The sequence below is a fragment of the Electrophorus electricus genome, chromosome 4 (assembly GCF_041902795.1).
Source record: "Electrophorus electricus isolate QZ-2024a chromosome 4, ASM4190279v1, whole genome shotgun sequence".
Lineage (NCBI taxonomy): Eukaryota > Metazoa > Chordata > Actinopteri > Gymnotiformes > Gymnotidae > Electrophorus > Electrophorus electricus.
The window spans coordinates 30203777-30225706 of record NC_137500.1 but is presented as its reverse complement, the minus strand read 5'-3'; the positions used below and the strand labels follow the sequence as shown (position 1 = coordinate 30225706).

General features: G+C 46.0%; 1 protein-coding gene across 3 annotated transcripts in view; it reads right to left on the bottom strand.

Moving 5' to 3' along the window:
* The window catches only part of abca12 (ATP-binding cassette, sub-family A (ABC1), member 12), a 58643-nt gene that overhangs the window by 12563 nt on the left and 24150 nt on the right, over positions 1-21930 (bottom strand). For 2 of the 3 annotated variants that reach the window (XM_081713206.1, XM_081713207.1), the window contains 32 exons: positions 18811-21252; positions 18356-18459; positions 17558-17664; positions 16425-16633; positions 16220-16299; positions 15820-15950; positions 15321-15491; positions 14601-14765; positions 14105-14300; positions 13350-13489; positions 13130-13249; positions 12950-13040; positions 12405-12584; positions 11696-11996; positions 11123-11237; positions 10567-10896; positions 10161-10230; positions 9897-10031; positions 9451-9618; positions 9130-9316; positions 8526-8744; positions 8093-8289; positions 7381-7538; positions 6928-7164; positions 6140-6284; positions 5638-5884; positions 5383-5472; positions 4163-4262; positions 2583-2710; positions 1909-1996; positions 1642-1750; positions 495-549 (listed from right to left, as the gene is read on the bottom strand). In XM_081713206.1, the coding sequence (XP_081569332.1) occupies positions 495-549; positions 1642-1750; positions 1909-1996; positions 2583-2710; positions 4163-4262; positions 5383-5472; positions 5638-5884; positions 6140-6284; positions 6928-7164; positions 7381-7538; positions 8093-8289; positions 8526-8744; positions 9130-9316; positions 9451-9618; positions 9897-10031; positions 10161-10230; positions 10567-10896; positions 11123-11237; positions 11696-11996; positions 12405-12584; positions 12950-13040; positions 13130-13249; positions 13350-13489; positions 14105-14300; positions 14601-14765; positions 15321-15491; positions 15820-15950; positions 16220-16299; positions 16425-16633; positions 17558-17664; positions 18356-18459; positions 18811-21252 (7215 nt within the window). The remainder of the gene's footprint in view (positions 1-494; positions 550-1641; positions 1751-1908; positions 1997-2582; positions 2711-4162; positions 4263-5382; positions 5473-5637; positions 5885-6139; positions 6285-6927; positions 7165-7380; positions 7539-8092; positions 8290-8525; positions 8745-9129; positions 9317-9450; positions 9619-9896; positions 10032-10160; positions 10231-10566; positions 10897-11122; positions 11238-11695; positions 11997-12404; positions 12585-12949; positions 13041-13129; positions 13250-13349; positions 13490-14104; positions 14301-14600; positions 14766-15320; positions 15492-15819; positions 15951-16219; positions 16300-16424; positions 16634-17557; positions 17665-18355; positions 18460-18810; positions 21253-21930) is intronic. The other variant, XR_014123367.1, reaches the window with a different exon arrangement.

Below are 21930 nucleotides of genomic sequence, written 5' to 3'. Positions count from 1 at the left end.
ATTCACCTCTCCTTATCTTCAGGCTCCTTAGACTTCCTGGCTTTGTGTCAGCTTCATCAGAGTCGCAAGAGTGAAATAATTGTCCTCACAATACTGAGCTTGCTTTTCAAATTAAGCATAGCAGCACTCTTTAAAACACTATCACCAAGTCAGTACAGATACTGGTGCAGAATTCATTAACCTCTGGACCACCTTGGGGACACTTACATATTATACTGGTAGTCGATAATCCAAGCTCTACTGGAAATCTATTCAAACCAATCAAACAGGAGTAAATACAGCAGTGAAACTGCAGTACTGAGAAAACTTCGCAAGACTAGAAATGGAAGCACATTTTTTGCTATTCTGTATAAAGCCCAGGTGTGTGTCTTATGCCCCCTTGACCACTGCCCCTGTGGTCTGGGCTCGGTGACCCCATGCGCGCGTCTACTCTGCGGCGCATCTCCATGAGCCCAGCGCACTGAAAGGCAGTGCCTCGGAGGAGAGGTTCTTACATTGCGTCTTCGTCATCCAGCTTGCCGGGGTAGGGATGGCTGGTCAGCGAAATTGCTGGGGGGGGGGGGGGAGAAGAAGACAGGATTTAACAATTCAAGCTCGCACGCAGCCACGGCCAGCTGCTTCTGCCGCGGCTCCATCACGGGTGGGCGGGTGGGTCGCTATGATGTCAGCCTCCAGTGGATTAATGCAGTGCTAGTTTGCCCAGGCAAGTTCGATGGCTACATTTGAATTATTGCCTCTCCTGTTTCCCTTATTGACCGCTGGGCCTGCATTAATCTTGCCCAGGGGCAGCCAGTGAATCTCAGCCACTGGGCCAGTCTGGCTGCACCTGGTGAAAGAAAGCTGGAGTCTCTGTCCTGCTTTATCCACTGACTCCGGCTACGTACCACTAATTACCATTCCTGATGCTGTGCAGCATGGCGGGAGAAAGAAGGGGAACACTGCCCCCTGCCCTAGGATTGTGGAACTGCATCAGCAGTCACACAACAATCCAGGAGCCATCAATGAAGGCAGAGGCAGGGTTATGGACAATTTCTAAACAAAGCATGGAATAATGGGCCGTTCTCATTGATTTCTATTGACAGCCTCTAAAACTCCATTTAAGCACCTGTCTTTTTATAGCAACATTACTACCTCAAATAACCTGCTTTTTCACTCCAATTAACTTGTATTCATGAATAATAAGAATGTCTGGAAACATTTAACAGGTCCAGGATCAGTGAGAATCTCACGTTACTGGTTGTTTCTGCTAAACTCTCTCTCTGTTAAAGTCAAAATTGAGACTTTTATCATTTGGCTCATGCTAAGAACTGAATTGTTTAAGTAGTGAAGAAGTGAATTGGTTTGCAAACTCCTTTGTCCTGTCTATTTTTGTAAACTCATTCACTTAAGCACTGAACACAAGCCAGCAAGGATGACATCATTGAAAAAGCACAAGTGATTGGTTACAAAAGCAGAAATCAGTCCTGTTGATCTCTTTTCAATTTAATTTACCAGCATTGTTTAATTCTTAATCGCAAGAGAGTCAGAAATTAGTCTGACTTGCTGTGCTGTAGTATATGCAGCCTGGACACAGATTTCTGTAACGCTATATAAACTAAACCGAACTGAAACTGGAACTGAACGAGATGATCCTTGACTGACCGTACTGCTGGGGTTGTTTGTCTGCCGGCAGGTTGGCACGCAGGATGAAGTTGTTGAGGCTGTTGAGGTATGCTGGCATGGTGTGATATCCTTCTGGATTATACCACACCTGCAGAGATACATACAGCATCTTACTACGTCATGCCACTGTGGACAACCAAAGAAGTTTAATATATTACTTAAGACTATATTTTAGAAATAAAATCAAATATTTTAGGAATTATCTGGGGTCCTCATTGCCTGAGAATCTAAATTTGTTCTGTGTACCTTGGTTAGAGTCCTGTTTTTGGGAACATCCGAGATATCCATCTGGAGATCATTGGGAAGGGCTTCCCCGAAAGACCAGCCCCCATACCTGAGATACCAAGGGGCAAGTTCACGTTAGAGTACCACATTAAGCAGGATGAGTCACTACAAACAGACTCACGCCCATTCATCCATTCATGTGTCCTTAATTACCAGCTTTGATTATCAGTGTGTTCTCCTGCCCTCATGATACACTTGGGATTTACTGCTGTTATTTTCCCTGCAGCCTTAGAGATGGCTATACATTTACGGCACATGAATAATGCATCACTCGCAGTAACTACATTATGCAGCGCAAAGTATCTCCATGTTCGATGCATGCTCAGCTGCAGTCTGCTGCTTCTGTAGTGCAGGAAATGCCAAAGGGTCAGAGAACACCCAGCACAAACATGGAATCACCCCAGTACCGCTTCCGCTGCGATTCACAGTCTAATAATAATTCACTATTCTCAGAAAGGGAGGAACCTTTCTAACCCCGCTAACAATGAATGAAATGCAGAACTAGTGTTCATGTATTCTTGACTAACACTTATCATCACTTTTTCTTAACTTGTTTTAAAACCACAATTCTTTCTGCATGTCAGAGTGCATCTGTATCGTATTTTGGTCTACCAGGCGCGCAGTCAGGAACTCACCTGTCTCTGATGAAATCATTAGCAGTTGCCAGGAGGTAGTCCTCAGTGTTGATGTTGGTCAGGTTGTAGATGATCTGGGACGAGGGATTGGTCTTATGAGGGGGGTCATAGCTCTGCTTTGGGCAGGTCTGGAATGAGCAGATGGTTGAGAGGAGATAAAGACAGACATTTGGACTCTCCAATGGGAATAAAAGAGGCATTTGTGTGTGGCGCACTGTCACAGAGGTAAAAGTGCACTGGCTGTATTTGGGCACAGCGTGATAGCAGCTGGAGCAGGGCTGAGAGGGCATGCACCCCAGGAGGGGTTCGCCCTGAGCCCGGCAGGGCTGAGAGGGCGTGCACCCCAGGAGGGGTTCGCCCTGGGCCCGGCAGGGCTGAGAGGGCGTGCAGCCCAGGAGGGGTTCGCCCTGAGCCCGGCAGGACTGAGAGGGCGTGCAGCCCAGGAGGGGTTCGCCCTGGGCCCGGCAGGACTGAGAGGGCGTGCACCCCAGGAGGGGTTCGCCCTGGGCCCGGCAGGACTGAGAGGGCGTGCAGCCCAGGAGGGGTTCGCCCTGGGCCCGGCAGGACTGAGAGGGCGTGCAGCCCAGGAGGGGTTCGCCCTGGGCCCGGCAGGACTGAGAGGGCGTGCAGCCCAGGAGGGGTTCGCCCTGAGCCCGGCAGGACTGAGAGGGCGTGCAGCCCAGGAGGGGTTCGCCCTGGGCCCGGCAGGACTGAGAGGGCGTGCACCCCAGGAGGGGTTCGCCCTGAGCCCGGCAGGACTGAGAGGGCGTGCAGCCCAGGAGGGGTTCGCCCTGGGCCCGGCAGGACTGAGAGGGCGTGCACCCCAGGAGGGGTTCGCCCTGGGCCCGGCAGGACTGAGAGGGCGTGCAGCCCAGGAGGGGTTCGCCCTGGGCCCGGCAGGACTGAGAGGGCGTGCAGCCCAGGAGGGGTTCGCCCTGGGCCCGGCAGGACTGAGAGGGCGTGCAGCCCAGGAGGGGTTCGCCCTGGGCCGAACAGGGATGGGATGGCATGCAGCCCAGGAGGGGTCCACCCTGAGCCCGGCAGGACTGAGAGGGCATGCACCCCAGGAGGGGTTCGCCCTGGGCCCGGCAGGACTGAGAGGGCGTGCAGCCCAGGAGGGGTTCGCCCTGAGCCCGGCAGGACTGAGAGGGCGTGCACCCCAGGAGGGGTTCGCCCTGAGCCCGGCAGGACTGAGAGGGCGTGCAGCCCAGGAGGGGTTTGCCCTGGGCCCGGCAGGACTGAGAGGGCGTGCAGCCCAGGAGGGGTTCGCCCTGGGCCCGGCAGGACTGAGAGGGCGTGCAGCCCAGGAGGGGTTCGCCCTGGGCCGAACAGGGATGGGATGGCATGCAGCCCAGGAGGGGTCCACCCTGAGCCCGGCAGGACTGAGAGGGTGTGCAGCCCAGGAAGTAGCCAGTCTTTCACCACTGCATAAGCCTCCTTTCACATATTTCACATTTATTCATTTACCTCATTTATTTGCTTTGTATGCCTTTTGAGTAGAGTTGAAACAAATGATTATGAGAAGCAACTATCATTTACAAACAGCATGACCCAAGCCTGTACAGACACCTGTAACTCACCTGGGAAAAGTCACTGCACCTGCAACTCTCAAACATGGATGTCCTATTGCCACTGGATGTCCACTCATCAGACACTGGACTGCCTCTCTTCTGACACACCCTGAAATCAAGACACATTTCCAACAGTCTCAACAGTGTACAGAGGAACTTTGACATGCACATATAGGAGCTGAGATCTGTATTCTAGCTACAGCTCAACAGTCAGCATTTATTTATTTATTGGCTGATGGTTTTAAAGTCACTCTGAGGTCTGGTTGACATGTTCCAACACTGATTTGAGTGCGTGTACTGGTAAGATCTATCCAATAAACAGGAAGTGTTAATGGAATACAAGTGTTGTGCATACGACAGTCCTGTCATTGGCGTGTACCTAGAGATCATGTAAGAGGAGGGAAACAGAGAGAGAGAGAGACAGAGAACATGTCTTTGAGAGAAAAAAAAGAGCTAAAATGAACATATTACATACAGAAAGAAATAAAGGACTGAGGGAGTAGAAAAACACAAATGATATTCTATCACATGTGTACTGGATCAAATTTACAATGGATGGTAAACAGGAAAAGAAATCCTGTAAACAAGGCAACAACAAATGTAGAGACCAAAAGGCAAGCTGCCTGGAAGCTGTTCCAGATGGAAGCCGCTTCAGGTGAGAGGCTTGTGGGGGGGAGCGAAAACACAAGACTCCATGCGGTTAGCCCCACGAAGGACGTTCTGAATCATCTCAGACTAGATGCTGTATCAGTGCCATATAAAAGCTCTGAAGAGCAGGCATATACCTGAATGTTACAAGACCGTTCCAAACACCATCATAGAAATGTCAGTCAAATCTGAGGCCTCACAGCAAGGCATGCCAACGTGGATTTACTGATATAGCGATACCAGTGATCAACACAGATTGATACATAGTCATATCAATGATTGACACAGATCGATATAGTGATAGCAATGCCAACAATCAAAACAGTTCGATATAGCAATGCCAGTGATTGACACAGATGGATATAGCGATACCAGAGATACCAGTGATTGACACAGATCGATATAGGGATACCAGCAATACCAGTGATTGACACTAGTGATCGAGATCTAGATTAGGTTATCACTTGGCTGAATGCCTGAGGATAAAGCAGGATTATGAACTATGGAGGCCAGGATTATGCAGGCCACATGCCTCAGACCGCAGATTATTGACTGCGAATGGGACACTGGTATCTACTCACTCGCTGTCTGGCTTTTCCATGCAGTAGTGGTCTATGCCTGGATATGACATCAAGGTATCGACCAGGTAGCTGGAGTTGGGATTCTGGTTACTGTAGAGAGAAAGAGCATCATGTCAGTGTCACTCCTACAAAGACAAAACCATGCCGTACAATGCCCTGGATGTGAAGAGCATGGCTGGCGTTGGAGAACAAAGGAAAGCAATGAACTTCAACATTTAAAAGTGCCTGGAGTCATGAGAGCCTTTGGTACCATACCTGAAGAAGGTGTACTGCTTGCCAATGTCGTAGAGGGCCGGCGAGAGCTCCATCTCCGGGAAGTACTGCAGGTTGCTCCTGATGGAGCCGAGACCCATGGCGCCGATGACAAAGAGCACAGGAAGTAGGATCTGGGAGACAAGGCCTTTCCAGTCACGGCAGGAGTGATGGAAACGCTTGACCAGCATGGCCATGACCTGCTGCGCCAGCAGGGCAAAGCCCATCACCTTGGAGGTTCCTGTCAGACCTGTGCAGAACAGGGAGCATGCCACAGGTCAGCCCATAGGCTCCAATGGGTGTGCGTCAGAGTTCAGCAGTTACACACTGGTGGTCAACAGCACTGCATTCCATCAGTTAGACACTGCATTTGATGCAGAAGCCTCTGTGGGTTTGTTTTAGTTTGAAAACCACACTGGAATTATTTTCCAGGACAAAAAGACAGCTCCTTAAGTAGTGAAGGAGGAAGACCAATATAGTAGAATATAAGAGGAAAAGCACGCACTGGTTCTCTCTCCAAAGTACATGCTGCCACTGAGGTCGTCTGGCAGGCTATCTAGGGAAGCCGTCATGTGGTGTACGGACTCGGACACTGTGCACGCCTTGTTCCCAGCAGATTCCAAATCCTCCCTCGTGAGCTGCAGGAACACCTGGAGTAAAAGCAATAGACCTGAACTTGTGTGCGTGCATGTGTGCAGCATGCCTGCGTGCATGCATGAGTTTATTAGTTGATATCTGTGGGCATACTCGTCTGTGTGTGTGTAGTCATGCATGTGTGTGGGTATATTCATCTGTCAAGTGATACCTCCTTATGAGAGGTGCTAGATATAGTGTATGAGCTAGATAGAGTTGTGAGTTAGAATTAGGTAGGTGCTCAATATCTCTCTCACACCTCTTAAACAGGGTTGTTTAACACAGCGTGCGTTCGTGCGTGTGTGTGTAACAAAATAGGTAGGAAAGCCAAAGAAAAGCAACCTTTTCAGAGTCAGCAAAATGGTTGTGACAGGATTACGTTTTTTTCTAAAAGCCACATGGTTATTTATTTATTTTAACTGAAAGAGCAAACATGTTTCTTTTTGGTTAGTGAGGTTAAGGAAATGCTTAGGCTTAGGACTAAATTTCAGTGCCAATGGCGAAACACCACTGGAAAATCTGTTTGGTCTCGGCTTAATCTAGGTTTGGAAAACCAGCTCAAAAGTAGATACATTTATAATACATGTGTGACACATATGACCCTACATCCTGTCAAAATATAATAACAAATGTGTGTGTGCACAAATATCTATCTTTCACCTCTTCTAGGGTGGTATCTGAGATGCCGTAGCAGCCGAGCTGTAGGGTTTCCAGGTTCTTGTCCAGGCCAGTGAGCAGTGAGCGGTAGGCTCCTGCATTCTGGGAGTTGTAGGCTGGAAGGGAGTAGACTATGTCGCCCACTTCTCTGTCCTTCAGTCGAGCCTCAGGCAGATGTGAGTGAATATAGGCTTTCACCTTGTCAATGTTAAACTTCTCCTCTGAGTCAGAGGGCTGGACCTGAGGAAGGAATGGAAAACATATTGTCAGCAATACTGGTCAGTTTCTTTTCTCTCTTTTTTTGGTATAAAAAGGGGAAGCATACATTTTTCATGTACGGAGCAAGGTGCCATGGGAATACCGGAATGCCGATTCCCATTGGAATCAGCAGATTTCTAACTTGGCATATTCTGCAAAGCTTTTCCTATTCGGTTACACAGAAGTGAAGGCCAATACCTTCTTCGTGAGGGTGAGGTTATAGCCACAGGACAGCTTCTCCTTCAGGTAGAATGGAGAGCCACAGCACTTGAGACCTCCACGCTCCAGGAACGCTATGCGGTCACTGAGAACCTCTGCCTCGTCCAGATGGTGGGTGGACATTATGATAGTGCGATCTAGACCAATGAATACACACCCACGCACACATACGCACACACACACATGCACATCTAATCAGATATTCTGGACACCTACGGACCTAACAACTGCAGGCGAAAAACGTTAGCATGTAAAAAGAGCTAAGCTTTAAATTCTGATCAGATACAAACTCTCTTTGTCTTAGAAGAACATAAACATGGCAGACATGAGCAGTAAGATCATGGCAGATAACAGTCACTCATTACATCTGCTGTGGGCTTTTCCCTGTGCTTGTTTCCTCTGCTCAACCTGAGGAAATCCATTTGCACTTAATTAAATCCTGAGACAGAATGTCAGACATCAGAACAGAAGCCCTCCAGGGACCACCACAGGTATGAGCCACGGGTTCCCGCACACCTGAAGTTCTTTTGCTTTGAATCTCCCCACCTCCCTTTCCCTGCTTTCTCTCTCCTTCCATCCCTCTCTCTCTCTCTCTCTCTCTCTCTCCCTCCCTCCCCCGTTTGCCTTTCTCCCTTTATCCACACATGCCCCCACCCCTTTCCCCAGAGTCAGAGCTACAGGAGCTCATTACCCTGCTTGTGCTGGAGTATGACGTCCCAGATGCTGCGGCGTGAGCAGGGGTCCACGCCCGTGGTGGGCTCGTCCAGGACCACCAGCCGAGATCCGCCGATGAACGCGATGGAGATGGATAGCTTCCTCTTCATCCCACCTGACAGTGTCCCCACAAGCTTGTGACGGTGGGAGTACATCCCGGTCTCCTCCAGAATCCTGAAAATTGCGAGAGAAAAAAAAAACAAAACAAAACATGGTTTATGAGGTTTAAAAACGCACTGTAAGCCTCATATGCTTTAATGAGTGGGTTATGGGTTTGAAAGTTCAATACACCGAATTAGCTGAATTAAACATCTGTTCACTGGGACACGTCCTTATTATTTGAGATTATTTGCAAGGCATATTCAGAAGACTGAGCCCTGAGTTTGTGGTGCTACTGATGGGCTACGTACTTGCGCACTTGTTGGTGCAGTTCTTGCTTTGACCACTGGGGGGCTTTCATCTGCCCATACAGCAGCAGGTGTTCTTCAGCAGTCAGGTGGTCAAAGTGCACGTCATACTGCATGCACACGCCCAACTCCTTATGCACGTGGTCAATAGAGGCCTGCATGTCTTTCCCATAGACCTCAATAGTGCCAGAGGAGGGCGCAAACAGCCCAGTGAGAAGGGACCTGAGACAGCACACACAAGCACGCTCAATCAGCATGTAGAGGTCAGATCAGTTTTTGCCAATATGAGACCAATTTCAAGGCAGATGTGAACCTGAAGTGGATTCTAGAAGATTCTCTTTAGAACTGTCCATGATTTCAGTATAATATTAGTGGGTCAGACACTTAGTCTGCGTGTTGCCCTTCCAAATCCACGTCCAGACATTTAGATATCAGTAGTAAACAACCAGAACAAAACATTTCTTTGAACACAATAATCAGGATACCATAATAATAATATACCATAACATTTGTCCTACAATAGTTACATCTGTACTATAAATATGCAACATCAAGTCCGACATTGTCTTTGGTGAAAGTGATGGCGGTCAGCTTTGTCCGCCCTTACATGGTGGTGGTCTTTCCGGCTCCGTTGTGCCCAAGCAGCGAGGTGATATGGCCCTCGTAGAATGAGAGGTTCAAGTTCTCCACGGCATTCCTGCTGCCATACGTCTTAGTCAGGCCGTGAAGGGAGACCCCTACCGGCAGCTCAGAGAAGTCCTCGTCTCTTCCAGCGTGATGATGACGATCCTTACCTGCGTCCAGAGAGGAAGAGAGAGAAAAAGAAAGAGAGAGAGAGAGAATGAGTAGGACAGAAGCAGATTGCCAACCGAGGCAAACTGGCATTTCTTTGGGAAAAGCTGGAGACTTGAGGCTGACCCACACATACCTTCACCCTTGCCTTGGCCTTTGCCCCCACGCTGGCTGTCCTGCATCATGTTGGAGAAGAGCAGCCCCCTGCCAACCTTCTTCATGCTCGTGTGGGAGCAGCCCAGCAGGTCAGCCCAGAATGATGGCCGCACAGGGAAGTACCATGGCGCGGGGATACCATAGCTCCCTGACCAGGCACGAGAAGGGAAAACTGAATGAATACGGACACTGCTGCGCTGCTATAGCGATGTTTAACTACAAACACACGCCTTGTACATGATATGCATGACACCTGACATTCCAACAAGCTGGCACTGCAGGGAAATCACACACAAATCAATGTATTTCAATTATAAATGTATCATAACACATTTCTATACAATTTGAACACATTTCGATATGCAGTATAACCGTTCTTGGCACTGAACATGTGGCATCAGCAAATCAACAACGTTCGCTGCACACCTGGGAAAACCATGCGAATGTAGCCACCCAGGAGGAAGTAGATGCCTGAGTCAATCAGCAGAAGCCAGCAGAGCCAGCCGAAAGAGGATTTGTCATCACCCACGGAGGAGACGTACATGTTTCCCCACTGGAGACCTGAGCCAAGCAGAGAGGACGTGTTAGCTGTGGACAAGGCCTGCTCACCAGGGAGGAAGCCCACAGAGGGCCCACCAGTGTGGGCACAAGCGTGGACATCAGCGTGGGCAACTGCTCTGCGATTCCTACCTTCTTCCTGTTTCTCGTAGCGGGTGATGTACTGACTGGCATAACTGAAACATGTTGGAGAAAAGAGGCTCTGTGGGAAACAAGAATAGTTACACAACGTTCACTCGCCAGTCAAACATGTAACTCGCTATTATGCCTACAGTAGCTCCAGACATTTAATTACGGACATGACTAAAATGCCTTCGTTACAATTATCCTCATATCAGTAACTAAAGCAGCAAGCAGTCAACTGAGCGCAATGAATATTTATCACTCACAAAAACAAATATTCATCAGTCACAAAAAAAAAAAAGTTAAAAAAAAGTAAATATTCATGAATCACATTCATGAAAATGCGAATATTAAACAAACAGTCACAAAACACTCTGAGGTCGCAGTTTTGGATAACTAGGGCTCTGTCCCGTACCAGTGCGCTCTTGACGGAGAAGGAGAGGCTCTGCTCTAGACACATGACCACGATGTAGGGGAAGAAGCAGATGATGTAGATGAGGCTGCCGCTCAGCCCAGCAATGTTGGTCTTGTTGAAGAAGGCGCTGATGAGGAAGCTGATGGCCAGGATGCTCAGACCATAGTCACACAGGTAGAGGAAGATCAGAAAGCTGTCGCTCTTTGGAAGCACTGCGCCGGCCTTCAGGATGACAGTGAGGATGATGACGGTGAACAGGATGAAAATGCTGCTCTCGATGAACCAGGCGAAGAAGTGGCTGATGGGTTTTACCCCCATCATCTTCATGTACTGCAGTAAAAACATCGAAAGGCCTTTTAGTGCGATTCTGGGTGACACGAACAAAGCCAAGAAACACAGCAACAGGCAAGGGGCGACAATACAAAAAAAAAAAAAAAAACTCAGCATGGCTTCCCACATGTAAACAATTGTCACAACAAGCATCAGAATAAGACCACAAGGAAATCCGAGACGAAGGAGGGTTTCGGGTCCGATTCTCAGCAAGACGGGCCAATACCTGGTGCAGTCGCAGTTCTCGCTCGTGAACGAGATTCATCACGAAGTTGGCAACAAACAGCATCCAGGCCAACATGAGTACCAGCGGGAAGGCAAAGGAGATGCTCACCAGATAACTGGGAGACAGAGAGAGCTGAGAGTCAGCGAGTGCGGAGCACAACAGCCGTCTGGCCTCCTTGAGTACACAATCAATTATCCAACAGAACAGCAGGGGGGCGAAGAGAAGGTATGAGCTGACTGACGGGACTGTGAACAGGTTCTATGAGAGGTCATGCAGCATTACAGGAGGAGTCGGAAAAAGGCCGAGGCAATCTTTATTACACTCCTATTAATATTTCATAATGATAGCGCAAGCACATTAGTCTGTCATAAATCAAAATAGACCACAATACAAGGATCACGTGCTATCACAGGAATGAAATAAGGACATTTTAGCTGCTGTAACCAAACAAGGAGAAATCTGTGTCTGGAATAGTCCAGGCCATGATGATTTATTGCACATAGTGATGGTTCTGTGATGTTTTGTGTGTGTATGTGCGCGTGTGTGTATGCGCAAGCATGCGTTTCCACTCACTCGTCTCTGTAGAAGCAGGGGTAGGGGAAGGCCTGCACCTGCACTGCGGGCTCCTGTACCTGTGTGCCCGTCTGCGCAGCTATGATGGCCCTCTCTACACTCTCCTGCAGGTACACGAAGCCGTGGCTGTAGCGCTGGCTGAACATCGGCGACACGTACGAGTTCTTAAACCAGTACAGGTTTCGCACACGGTCCGTTCTCATGGAGTTGTCGATGTGCATGCGGATGGTGTAGTCCACTCTGGGGGGCAGGCTGGGGGGCAGAGCCGAGGAGTTGTCCTGGGGCAGCTTAAAGATTATGCCTGAAAGAAAACAGACACGTCACCCTGCAGCACTGGCTAATCCTGCGCTCAAAACTCCACTCCATCGAGAATTGCCTGTTTCACTTTCCAGCTTTAAGTGCGACGCTTTGCATACGTGATATTTGTGAAGACCAACAATGCTTTTGAATATAAATGCTTCCTTCTCTCTGACTTTTTTCAGCTTCTTTTAATAAACTAACTGGTGCAAAGTTGTCAAGCAGCGTCAAATGACCTGTTAAACGTCTAGGTGAATCACAGTATATGCGGGGTAATAGCACTTCAGTCTATCATGTGTTCAGTGAGAGCATCACTTACCTGACAAGTGTAGCCATTAATAGAGAGAGAACATGTGTGAGAACAGGTGTGTGAACAGGTATGTGAATGTGTGTGTGTGTGAGCTAGACTTACTAGCATAGAGCTCTCGGTTTTGGGCCAGCATTTCAGCTTGCTTGTCGAGCTCCGCTGTGGAGTTGTAGCCATGGTAGCGGTTGAAGTTGACGCAGGATGAGAGGTTCACCATCAGGTTGGAGAGGGTGCTGATCTGCTGCACGATGAACTTGTTCCTCTCCAGGAGCTCCGTGATGTTCGCTGTGGAGTGGAAGATTGGAGAGAAGCCCAGAGCTACAGAAGTGCGCGTGACTCTGAAACAGGCTGGCTTTAAAAAGAGTTACATTCATCTGTGTAATTATCTCCTGAAATGAGAACAGTGCAAGAAGCACTAGAGGAAATGAAAGAATGCCTCTGTGCAGTTCTGGCTTTGCTTCATAAAAGTGAATGATGATTTGTGGTAAAACTGGAGCGCTGAGTGCTTTTAATTGCTTAGCCTCATAGGCGGACATTAAAAGCCACCCAAAATGATATCGGTAATGTACTGTAGGCATGTCATAATGACTCAGACTGAAATGAGTAATCACATACTGGCATCCACACCAAACAAAATATGTTGCACTTACAGAACATGGTGAGAGTTTCTTGCATCTGTGTCACATCAATATCGGTCTGCTTCTTTATAAAGTTTTGGATGAAAGGATTATTTAAAGAGTTCTGCAAAGAAGCCCAACAGAAAAGGACATGTGAGAGGCGTTGTTTACTAGCCCTGGGAGTGTGAGCGTCACTGGCAGACACTTTCATACCTTAAGCATGGGCAAGGACTTTTTCAGGACTTGTGCTGACTGAATTAGATAGGTCGAGGACTGTAGCCATTCCTTTGCGTACCCTCGCAGGTCATCAAACTGCAGCAGCGTGGAATTCGACTGCAAGGAACCATGACACGCGAGACAAAAAAATCAAGTAAACTAACCTGACTGCAAGGAACACAGTGAAATCCAGTGCGACAGAGCAGCGTGCTGGTACCTTGTTGATGATGTCCCTGGTCAGAGGCGTGTCTGGGTAGTAGAGAACCTGTCCCAGCAGCATTGGTTTTAGGAAAGCCCACGCTACGGCACCCCCTGTGGTGCTCACCATGTCCAGGTAGAAACTGGTGCAGAACGGAGCTGAACAAGAACACAGACATCATGTTTTGCTTTTCTTCCTCCTACTTAAACACTCGAACATCAAAAGCAGCGGTTTTGCCTACAAAATCGCTTATGACACTCAAAACCCATACTCAGGTTGAGAAGCAAAATCGCAAGGCAGTAGGTTAAACCCTTCTGTGAAACACAAGAAACAATTAATTTAGTGTAGGAAAGCCATTCGGAACAGCAAATACAAAAAAACAACAACATATCCCTGCTGCAAAATGCATGTCTGGTTTATATTTATTTTAGCTATTTTAGTTTTTGCACCCATGACCTTCAGTAAAGGTCTTTTTTTCTAAAGGAAGCACTGTTTATTTGAGTGCAATTTGCACTGGATCTTCTTGTTAAATGGATTTTGTGTGTCCTCATGTTTATGGGAATGTCCAGGGTCAAGGCATTTACAAGAATGCTTTGAAATTTTAAACTACAAAAAAAATTAAACTGCTTTTATTTTCATGCAAATTTCCCCCCAAAATTAAATGTATTAAAAAATACTGCACACAACATGCAGTCTTCAGTAAGATCACAGTGTTACTGGATCGTCATGCTGTCTCTCTGCATATTTATGTCACTAAGGATTTGTTTACATACTGGCATCTCGTGGGATTTTAAACTTGGTGATGAGATCCTCCATCGTTTGCTGGTCCTTGAGCACGGGTGAGGACTCAGCTATACTGGGCAGGTTAGAGAGTCCGAAAAGCGACAGCATGCCGCTGGTGCACATGGCACGGGAGATGGTAACAAACGTAGCCCTGCTGGAGATGGTGGAACGCTTCCCCCTTACCAGCTGCGAGAGAGAGACAGCGAGGGAGACACGAAGACAGAGGGGGAGACCGAGAGAGAGACAGAGGGAGAGAGACTATGATGGTCATCTGATGAAAGAGTATCATAGTCTAAGATTCAGAGCAACAAAATGTCAGCCAAATTTAAACATTTTATTGTTCCATAAAATACTGAGGGTCACAAGGGTCACAGCTGGGCAACCTACCGAGGGGATAGCACTCAAAGAATTCTAATAATTCCAATATTATGTGATTCAGTAAAAACAATGTGAGGGTATGCTGGGTACCTGCACCAGGACACTTACATGACGGAACTCAGGATTTGCCATCAACTTCAAGTCTTCGAAGCTGGTGAGATAGTTCTGCAGGTGGTCCAGAATAGGAGTCATCTTCTGCATCATATCCATTAAGAACTTCAGCATCTGCATCAGGATTTCCACCAGACCCTGGATTTCACTGGAAAGCATTAGCTGAAAGGGGAAATGAGTGATTGTTTAGAAGTGCTGGCTGAAGAAAGCTTTTTAAAGCAACAATCACACAGCATGTTTCACTGAAAAACAAGAGGAAAGAGAAAATGCACTACTTGGTGTCTTATTTTTCTCATTATGATCATGCACATGCTTACAGTGGGAATCTTTCCAGAAAAGTCCTATTTAAAAGGAGCTAATTTCCTCATACTTCTCCCGAAACAATCAGGATCCATGATCAATAAACACAGTGCTGTGTTCTGTTTATTTCCATTCAGCAATATAACCAAAAGACAAAAACTGTAGTTACATGGCAATCTGAGAGTTCTATGACAAGCAATATTATCAAATATTGTTTTATTAAAGGGTAAAAAAAAAAAAGAAAGAAATTAAACTGAGAGCGACCAGCACCTCTTATGCAAATAAATGCTCTCCAAATGATTCAGAAAATACTGCCGTGATCTAGGTTTAAGGTTTGTCTCTCCTGTCCAGGTCCCTTCGGCTAACACAGTAGACGGTTCTGATCCAAGCTCTCGTGCAAGAATCTGAAGTCTTTACCTGGTACACAACATTCTCCAGGTTCATGTGCCAAGCCAGGAGCACAGCCACTCTGTACCAGTCCTGAGGTGTCAAGGAGCAGAAGGTCTCGAAGATCATCTCCCCCGTGGGGTCCAGGTCCAAGGAAGAGGGCTCCTCGCAGTAGTACAGCTTAGCTACCCAAGCCAGGATCTGCAGTGAACAGACACAAAGTCCCAGAAAAAAAAGAGACTGCTATTGGCATTATACCATTTCCAATTCCACCTAGTCCAAGATGGGGTTGAAAGTAATATTAATAAGTGCCTCGTGCAAGATGATTTTATGATTTTAAGATACCTGAGGTGTTTTTTTTTTTAAGCCTCAGCCTAACCTTGTGCTAGTTTACATTGTGGATGCAAATGTTTTTTGTTCCTGTGTGTCTGTGTGTATGTGTATACGTGTGTTCGTGTGCGTCTGCAGGCATGCGTGTCTGTGTGTGTGTGCGCGTGCATGTACCGCGGCAGGTAAGGGGTTAAGGTACCTGCAGGTTACTGCTGGGCAGAGAAGACTGCAGCAGCATCTTTAAGATTCCTGGAGGAATACTGGTGTATCGTGTGACATCCAGAACAAACATTGTCTTGTTCTTCAACACATCAGCCAGCTTCAGTTCATCTGTCACATGACATGTACCAGTAATTTTGTTTTTCATCCACAGCAGACTCGGGCTTGTAGTATATCTCAGGTAATGCTGTGTTCATTTACACAGTGTTTTACATAACCAAACACAAACAACACAATAGGACAGTACTGGGGAGAAAAAAAAAACAGCCTACAAAGATATTCAGTCTTAAAACAAGACTACAGGGAGAGAAGAGTTACTCAGAAATTATATAAGCTTAGTCATCGTTTTCATTATGCAGGTAATGATGGTGTCTCCTTACTCGAAGATGAGGTCATGTTGACTTGAGTGATTCCAAAAGCACTGACATTGATTCCAAGAACATTTGAGAGGATGGCGTTCCTAAACCAAACAGGCACACATTAAAAATAAACACAGTCGATTTACATTCCAGTCACGGATAAGCAGGTAAGCACCACACGGGAGATCATACGGGCCAAGGGTAAGACATTCCGTGTTAGTAATACCAGTCAACGTTGATGTTGTAAGTGGTAGGGTCTCCAACTAGGTCCTGAAGGAGCTGCTTGTAGAGGTCGGTGCTCTTGTTGACCAGGTTGTGGGCGATGTTGTGAAGGGCACGGGCGACAGGCAGAATTGTGTGGCACAGCAGGCCTGGGCTCAGGAACAGATCCTGGCTGAGCTGCTGTAGTGAGTGTATCTCCTCCAGGGTGCACACCTGCAGGAGCAAAGGGGGAGAGGTGAGGTGCTCCACGCATGCTGGAGATGCCAGAACGGCCAAACGCAGAGCAGCTTTAAACTTCTGCTTATTTAAAGAGCTGAAATCCTCGACCCTATTTCGTTTTGTTACATTGATTGTTGCATTCGGGTTCGTTTTCACTATTCTTATTTGATTTGCTGTTAGGCTACGCTGTTGAACACATCATATTTGTGTCCCAGCAAAGTCCTTTGTATATTCTGAATAGCCCTAAAAATGAATTAAATGTTCCATCAGTGAATGATGAAAGAGGAATATTCTTCTTTATCTGTGAGCCAATTACTAACAAACTTACACAGAATACTTTAGGGTTGACTCCCTAATCCAGCTACGTTAAGTCTGCGTCCCAAGTCTCAGGGGAGGGATGCACTGCACTGCACACTATGACCCCTAAACACACCTTGTTGATAATTAGCTGGCAAAGTGAATTAGGTGCATTTGAGCAAGGAAAACATTATGTCATGCAGTGCTCTCATAGGACTGTGGGAACTGTTCATTTAAAACAGTATAGCAAGGATGTGGTATAAAAATTTCAGTATTATTAGAGTTATTGGGTGTAAAACCATGGTCCCAAGCAGAAATTGCGTCAAAAGCAGGCCCACTGAAAACAGCAGGGAATTTCTAACAGCAACAACAAGAACAGCCAACTAACTATGTACAAGACATCCAAGCACATGTTGGATACAAGACATCCAAGCACACTCAGTTGGCATTAAAGTATTGTCTCAGTTGCTTCAAAGGTACAAAGGGGAATGTGCTAAATATCTATATAAATAACATTGTTCATGGTAGCAAAATAATGTCCTTATCTAAGGAAAATAGTTCCATAGGCTTTTTTCTACCCTCCACCGACAGGTGTATTATTTAGTGAGCTATAATTCTGACCTGGATTTCCATTTTCTCAAGTATAAAACTGAAGTTGTCATTCGTCCAGCTGGTTGACAGAAGTTCAGAGGCTGTGTCTATAGTCTGAAGCAGATCACTCAGATTTTCTGTGGAAACAGAAGAAAGAAAGAAAGAAAGAAAGAAAGAAAGAAAGAAAAAACCATTGTTGACCAAGTGTAAACCACACACTATTACTACCATCTAGCCTAACTCTGAAGGCACCTTCACAGTGCTGCAAGCACCACATTACACGCTAAAGGAAAGTGGCAAAGAAACGGGACTCCAACAGCTGAGCAGCCACAGCAGTGCCTGTGCACACAGAATCTGGAGAAGCAACACTTGGAAAGGAAATCAAATTGAGACTCTGAACTCTGATATAAATATAAATATAAGAGAGAAAAATATTATGGTATTCATTCAACTGAGGTAATGAGATTTAATAAGGATTCTGTGGAGCTTTCGCTCTTCTTCTTAAAGCCTGGCAGAAATACTTCTGGCTTACTAGAGAATATTTTGAAAAGCTGACATTAAAGCATTCACAGTCATTTACAGGGTGCTCCACACTGGCTGTATTTTATAAGATAGACAAATTAGAATTATGCGGAGAAATGGTATATTGAAAGAGAAACTAAATGTAAATGACAAAATTGGTATTGGGCCATTATGACAATCAAGTTTGCTAAATTAAGCTGCCGATACCGAGGGTGAACTAGACCTTCGCTGTGAATGTTCAGAATGAAAAGGGATACTAAACGTAAAAAGAAACACAATTAAGTTAAACATATTTAATTTATGCACCTTGGGACTCGTTTGCCAAACATCTGATGATGGTTTTATTGAAGGGACCAAACTGAAGGTCATCTGGAAGGTTGTCAGCTATGTTTGTCAGCAACAGTGGCAGTCTGAGGGGAAAAAAATAAAGCGCTCTATTAACTTACCAAAACCTCATTTCAGCATTTTTACTGGCTTGAACTCATTCATAATGTTCTACAGCTCTTACTGTGTTCTAAAAGTGAGTCAAGCCAGGATCGATTATACTGATGTATTTCCATTAACCTAAATGAGTTCTCTTTTCACTCAGGGATCTGTGTTGCTTTTAAGGATGTAAGTAGTAAATGTCAGGGGTAAATACCAGGCATGCAGAAAACTTTAGAGATTAATAATCCAGAATGACACCCTATCTTGTTAAAACCTCATAACCAGTTCCAGCGATGCATGACTTAAAAAAAAATTTAAAAAAAAAACCAACTCACTTGTCAGCCCAGTTAGTGTCATTTGTCCTCAGCAAAGACCCAGCATTCATCCCGGCAGCTTCCACTATTATCCTGATCAGATCCATCTCTGAGCTGCTGTTAGGCTGGGTGAGAATGTTCTGGATGGTAAGCAGTATCTGCTCTGTCATGTCAATGCTTTGAACTAGCGAGATTTGGTCAGAAGTCAGGGCGACCTGGAGCATCTTAACGATGCGTTGCAGGTCACCAATAATGCTCCCTGAGCTGTGTGTGCCGACATTCGGCATGCCATCCAGGAGGCTTTGGACAGAGCTGGAAATCATGGTCACTGCATGTTCTTTATCCCCTGTGTTTCTGGTGTGGTTCAGGGCAAAGGCCATAGTCTCAATGAAGACGAGAGAGCCGTTAAGGTATTGCTTTTCTTCTGCGGGTAGTATTGAATATGAAGACAGTACAACCTCTCTCAGAGAGCTGAGAACATATGGCAGCTGGTCAGAGGATGGGTCTGCCAGTAGGCCCTCATAGACTGCCTCTGACACTTGACTTGACACAGTGAACAGGATTTGAGTTAAGCTGCGTGAAGTCATCCCCGTGAGAACGGGATAGCCACTTATGTTTAGGTATGCCAGTAGCGACATGGTAACTCGCTGGGAGATCTCAAAGAAGGCCGGCCTGATTTGGGTTGTGTTTGAGACGTCAGAAAGAGCAAAGATGAGCGCTAACTTCAGAGACTGGATGTCCACATGTGCTTCTGCTGGCAGAACAGAAGTCATCTGATTGAACGCTCGGCTCAGGATCATGCCTCGCTCCAGATCACCACCGAAGGAATAGTTCGAAGCCGAGAGATTGAACAAGATTTGTGTGGCCAAAGCACTGTTCAGGATTAAAGAATGTGTGATATTCTGGACGCACTGGCCGTTTGGAAGAGTGGTTATCCCAGTGAGGGTGAGGATGCGATTCAGGGAATCAGCAATCTCCTGAGTTGACATCAGCACTTCATCCATATCTCCTGGATTGGACACAAGCAGTGCAAAGCCTTTTGTCATCTGAGCGAAGATGTTGATGCACACTGCTTCTTGAATAGGTAGAAAGGACGCGAAAGCTTCAATGGTTCGATCTATAGCCAGTATGTAGGATGCAAGGGGAAACCGCGACCCTGACACAGGGATGGAGGTGATTATGTTTTGAACTACAGACTCGACTTGAAAGCTGACATTGTTCATCTCCTGCATATTCTGTGATAGAATGTCATTGATGGCTGTGAGGATGGCAACACTACTATCATTACTTTGTTGGGCAGTGACATGCAATGCTGCAGAAGTCAGCTCTTTCACAACCTTTTCAATCATTTGAGCTATACTCAGAGATGACTGCTGAGAAAGAGCCATCACCATTCTTACCATTCTGCCAACACTTTGTCCCAACTGCCCCATCCTGTTTGGATAACCCAGACCTGATCCTTCACTGCCAATCTGCATGAACATCCCCATTAAGTTCTGCGGATTGTTTGGAAGAGTGAGGTCAGATAGGATATTTAGGGCTGTGTCAATAGTTTCACCTTCATCTGAGCTTCCTGTCATGTCCCTGTTCATGCCCTTGAGTATGACAGCAAGGTCTGGGTTTGCAAAGAACATGTGCATGGTTTCCAAAATTTCTTCAGGGCTGAGTGGGACAGAAAGGATCTGAAATAACGTTTGGTAGTCTATATCAAGGAGGTCGAGAAAGTCATCGATGGGCTCCCTTCTCACGTCACGTGCAGCCCATCTGGAGCTATTAGCTTGTGACACGAGATCCATTAGATTTTGTCCCTGAATAAGTTTCATTTGGAGTGGACTGAGGTATTTGTCCATGGGGGCAAAGAGTTTACTGGTGCTACTGATTTGTCTCAGCGTGTACAAGAAGTTTCCCACAAGGTTGATGAAGAGATCAGAATAAGATGCCAGTGGAGTAGTCAGCTGGCTGGCAGCTGGCAGGACTGACTTTACCATCTCATACAACCTGGGCATGATATCCACGGCAAGATACACTCCAGTGTTGTTACTGGTGCTGTACCAGTTAACGAGTTCACTGACTGCCTCCAAGATGAGGCTTGTATTCTCTATATAAAGCGATTGTTCCAGCAGACCATAAGCCACAGGCCAATCTCCCAGCAGTCTCAGGTCAATGATTTTCCTGACCACCTCTTTTATGAGCATGTCAGCTGAGGATTCATTAGGTTCAGTGAAGATATCGCTACTCAGGAAACTACGTATATTCTCACTGCTGATGTTTATGGCGGTGAGAGCGACATCCAAGGCCTGCATAACGATCTGAGGGCTCGCTGTCGCATTCCCATCAAGGTAAGTGTTCTGCAAGGTGTACTCCATGGTCCTCTGCACTGCCAGGAAATACGGCCTCCAGCTCAGTTCACCTGATGGTACCTGCAGTTCTAGATTCTTCAAGGCCTTTTCAACAATAGACATGCTGGTCAATGGAAGAAAAGGAAAAGGTTATGTAAGTGCTTTACAATCATGAACAAAATAGAAAGCACACTTCTGGATTGTGCTGGCACTATATCAAACGTTTTATTCACTGAGAAAAATATACACGCACTTACACACTACATTTGATAATTTAAGATGTATTGTGTTTTCTACAATCAAACTGGACTGCTATAAAATGTATTAATTGGTCTTTGTTGTGCTGTTATTCACTATTCTAAAAACAGTTTTCCAAATATTATAAAAGACATGGAAAATTTCTGCTGTGATCAATGATCTATGTCCAGCATATAAATGTTCTGCCAGTCAGACTAGATCAATTTTTCAAGATAATAATGTGATTCCCGTGACTACTATGTTCATTACTGGATATACAAAAATAAATAAATCTAAGAGCAGGGAGGCACAGATAACAGAATAATAACAACCACTTTATGTAATCATTTCCCACTCCAATGTTTATTTGCATTATACCTAGCTTTCTAACTGGAGTCTGTCTTATAACTCCAAATCTCTCAGTAAATTGCGTTCTTGCATTTGCAATAATCTATTTCTGTACATTAAAATGGTGATGATATAAATAGGCATATTTAATAATGTTTTTGTGCTGTTGAGAATATATTATTGTAATTCAAGAGCTAGCCTTTCATTTTCCTTTCCT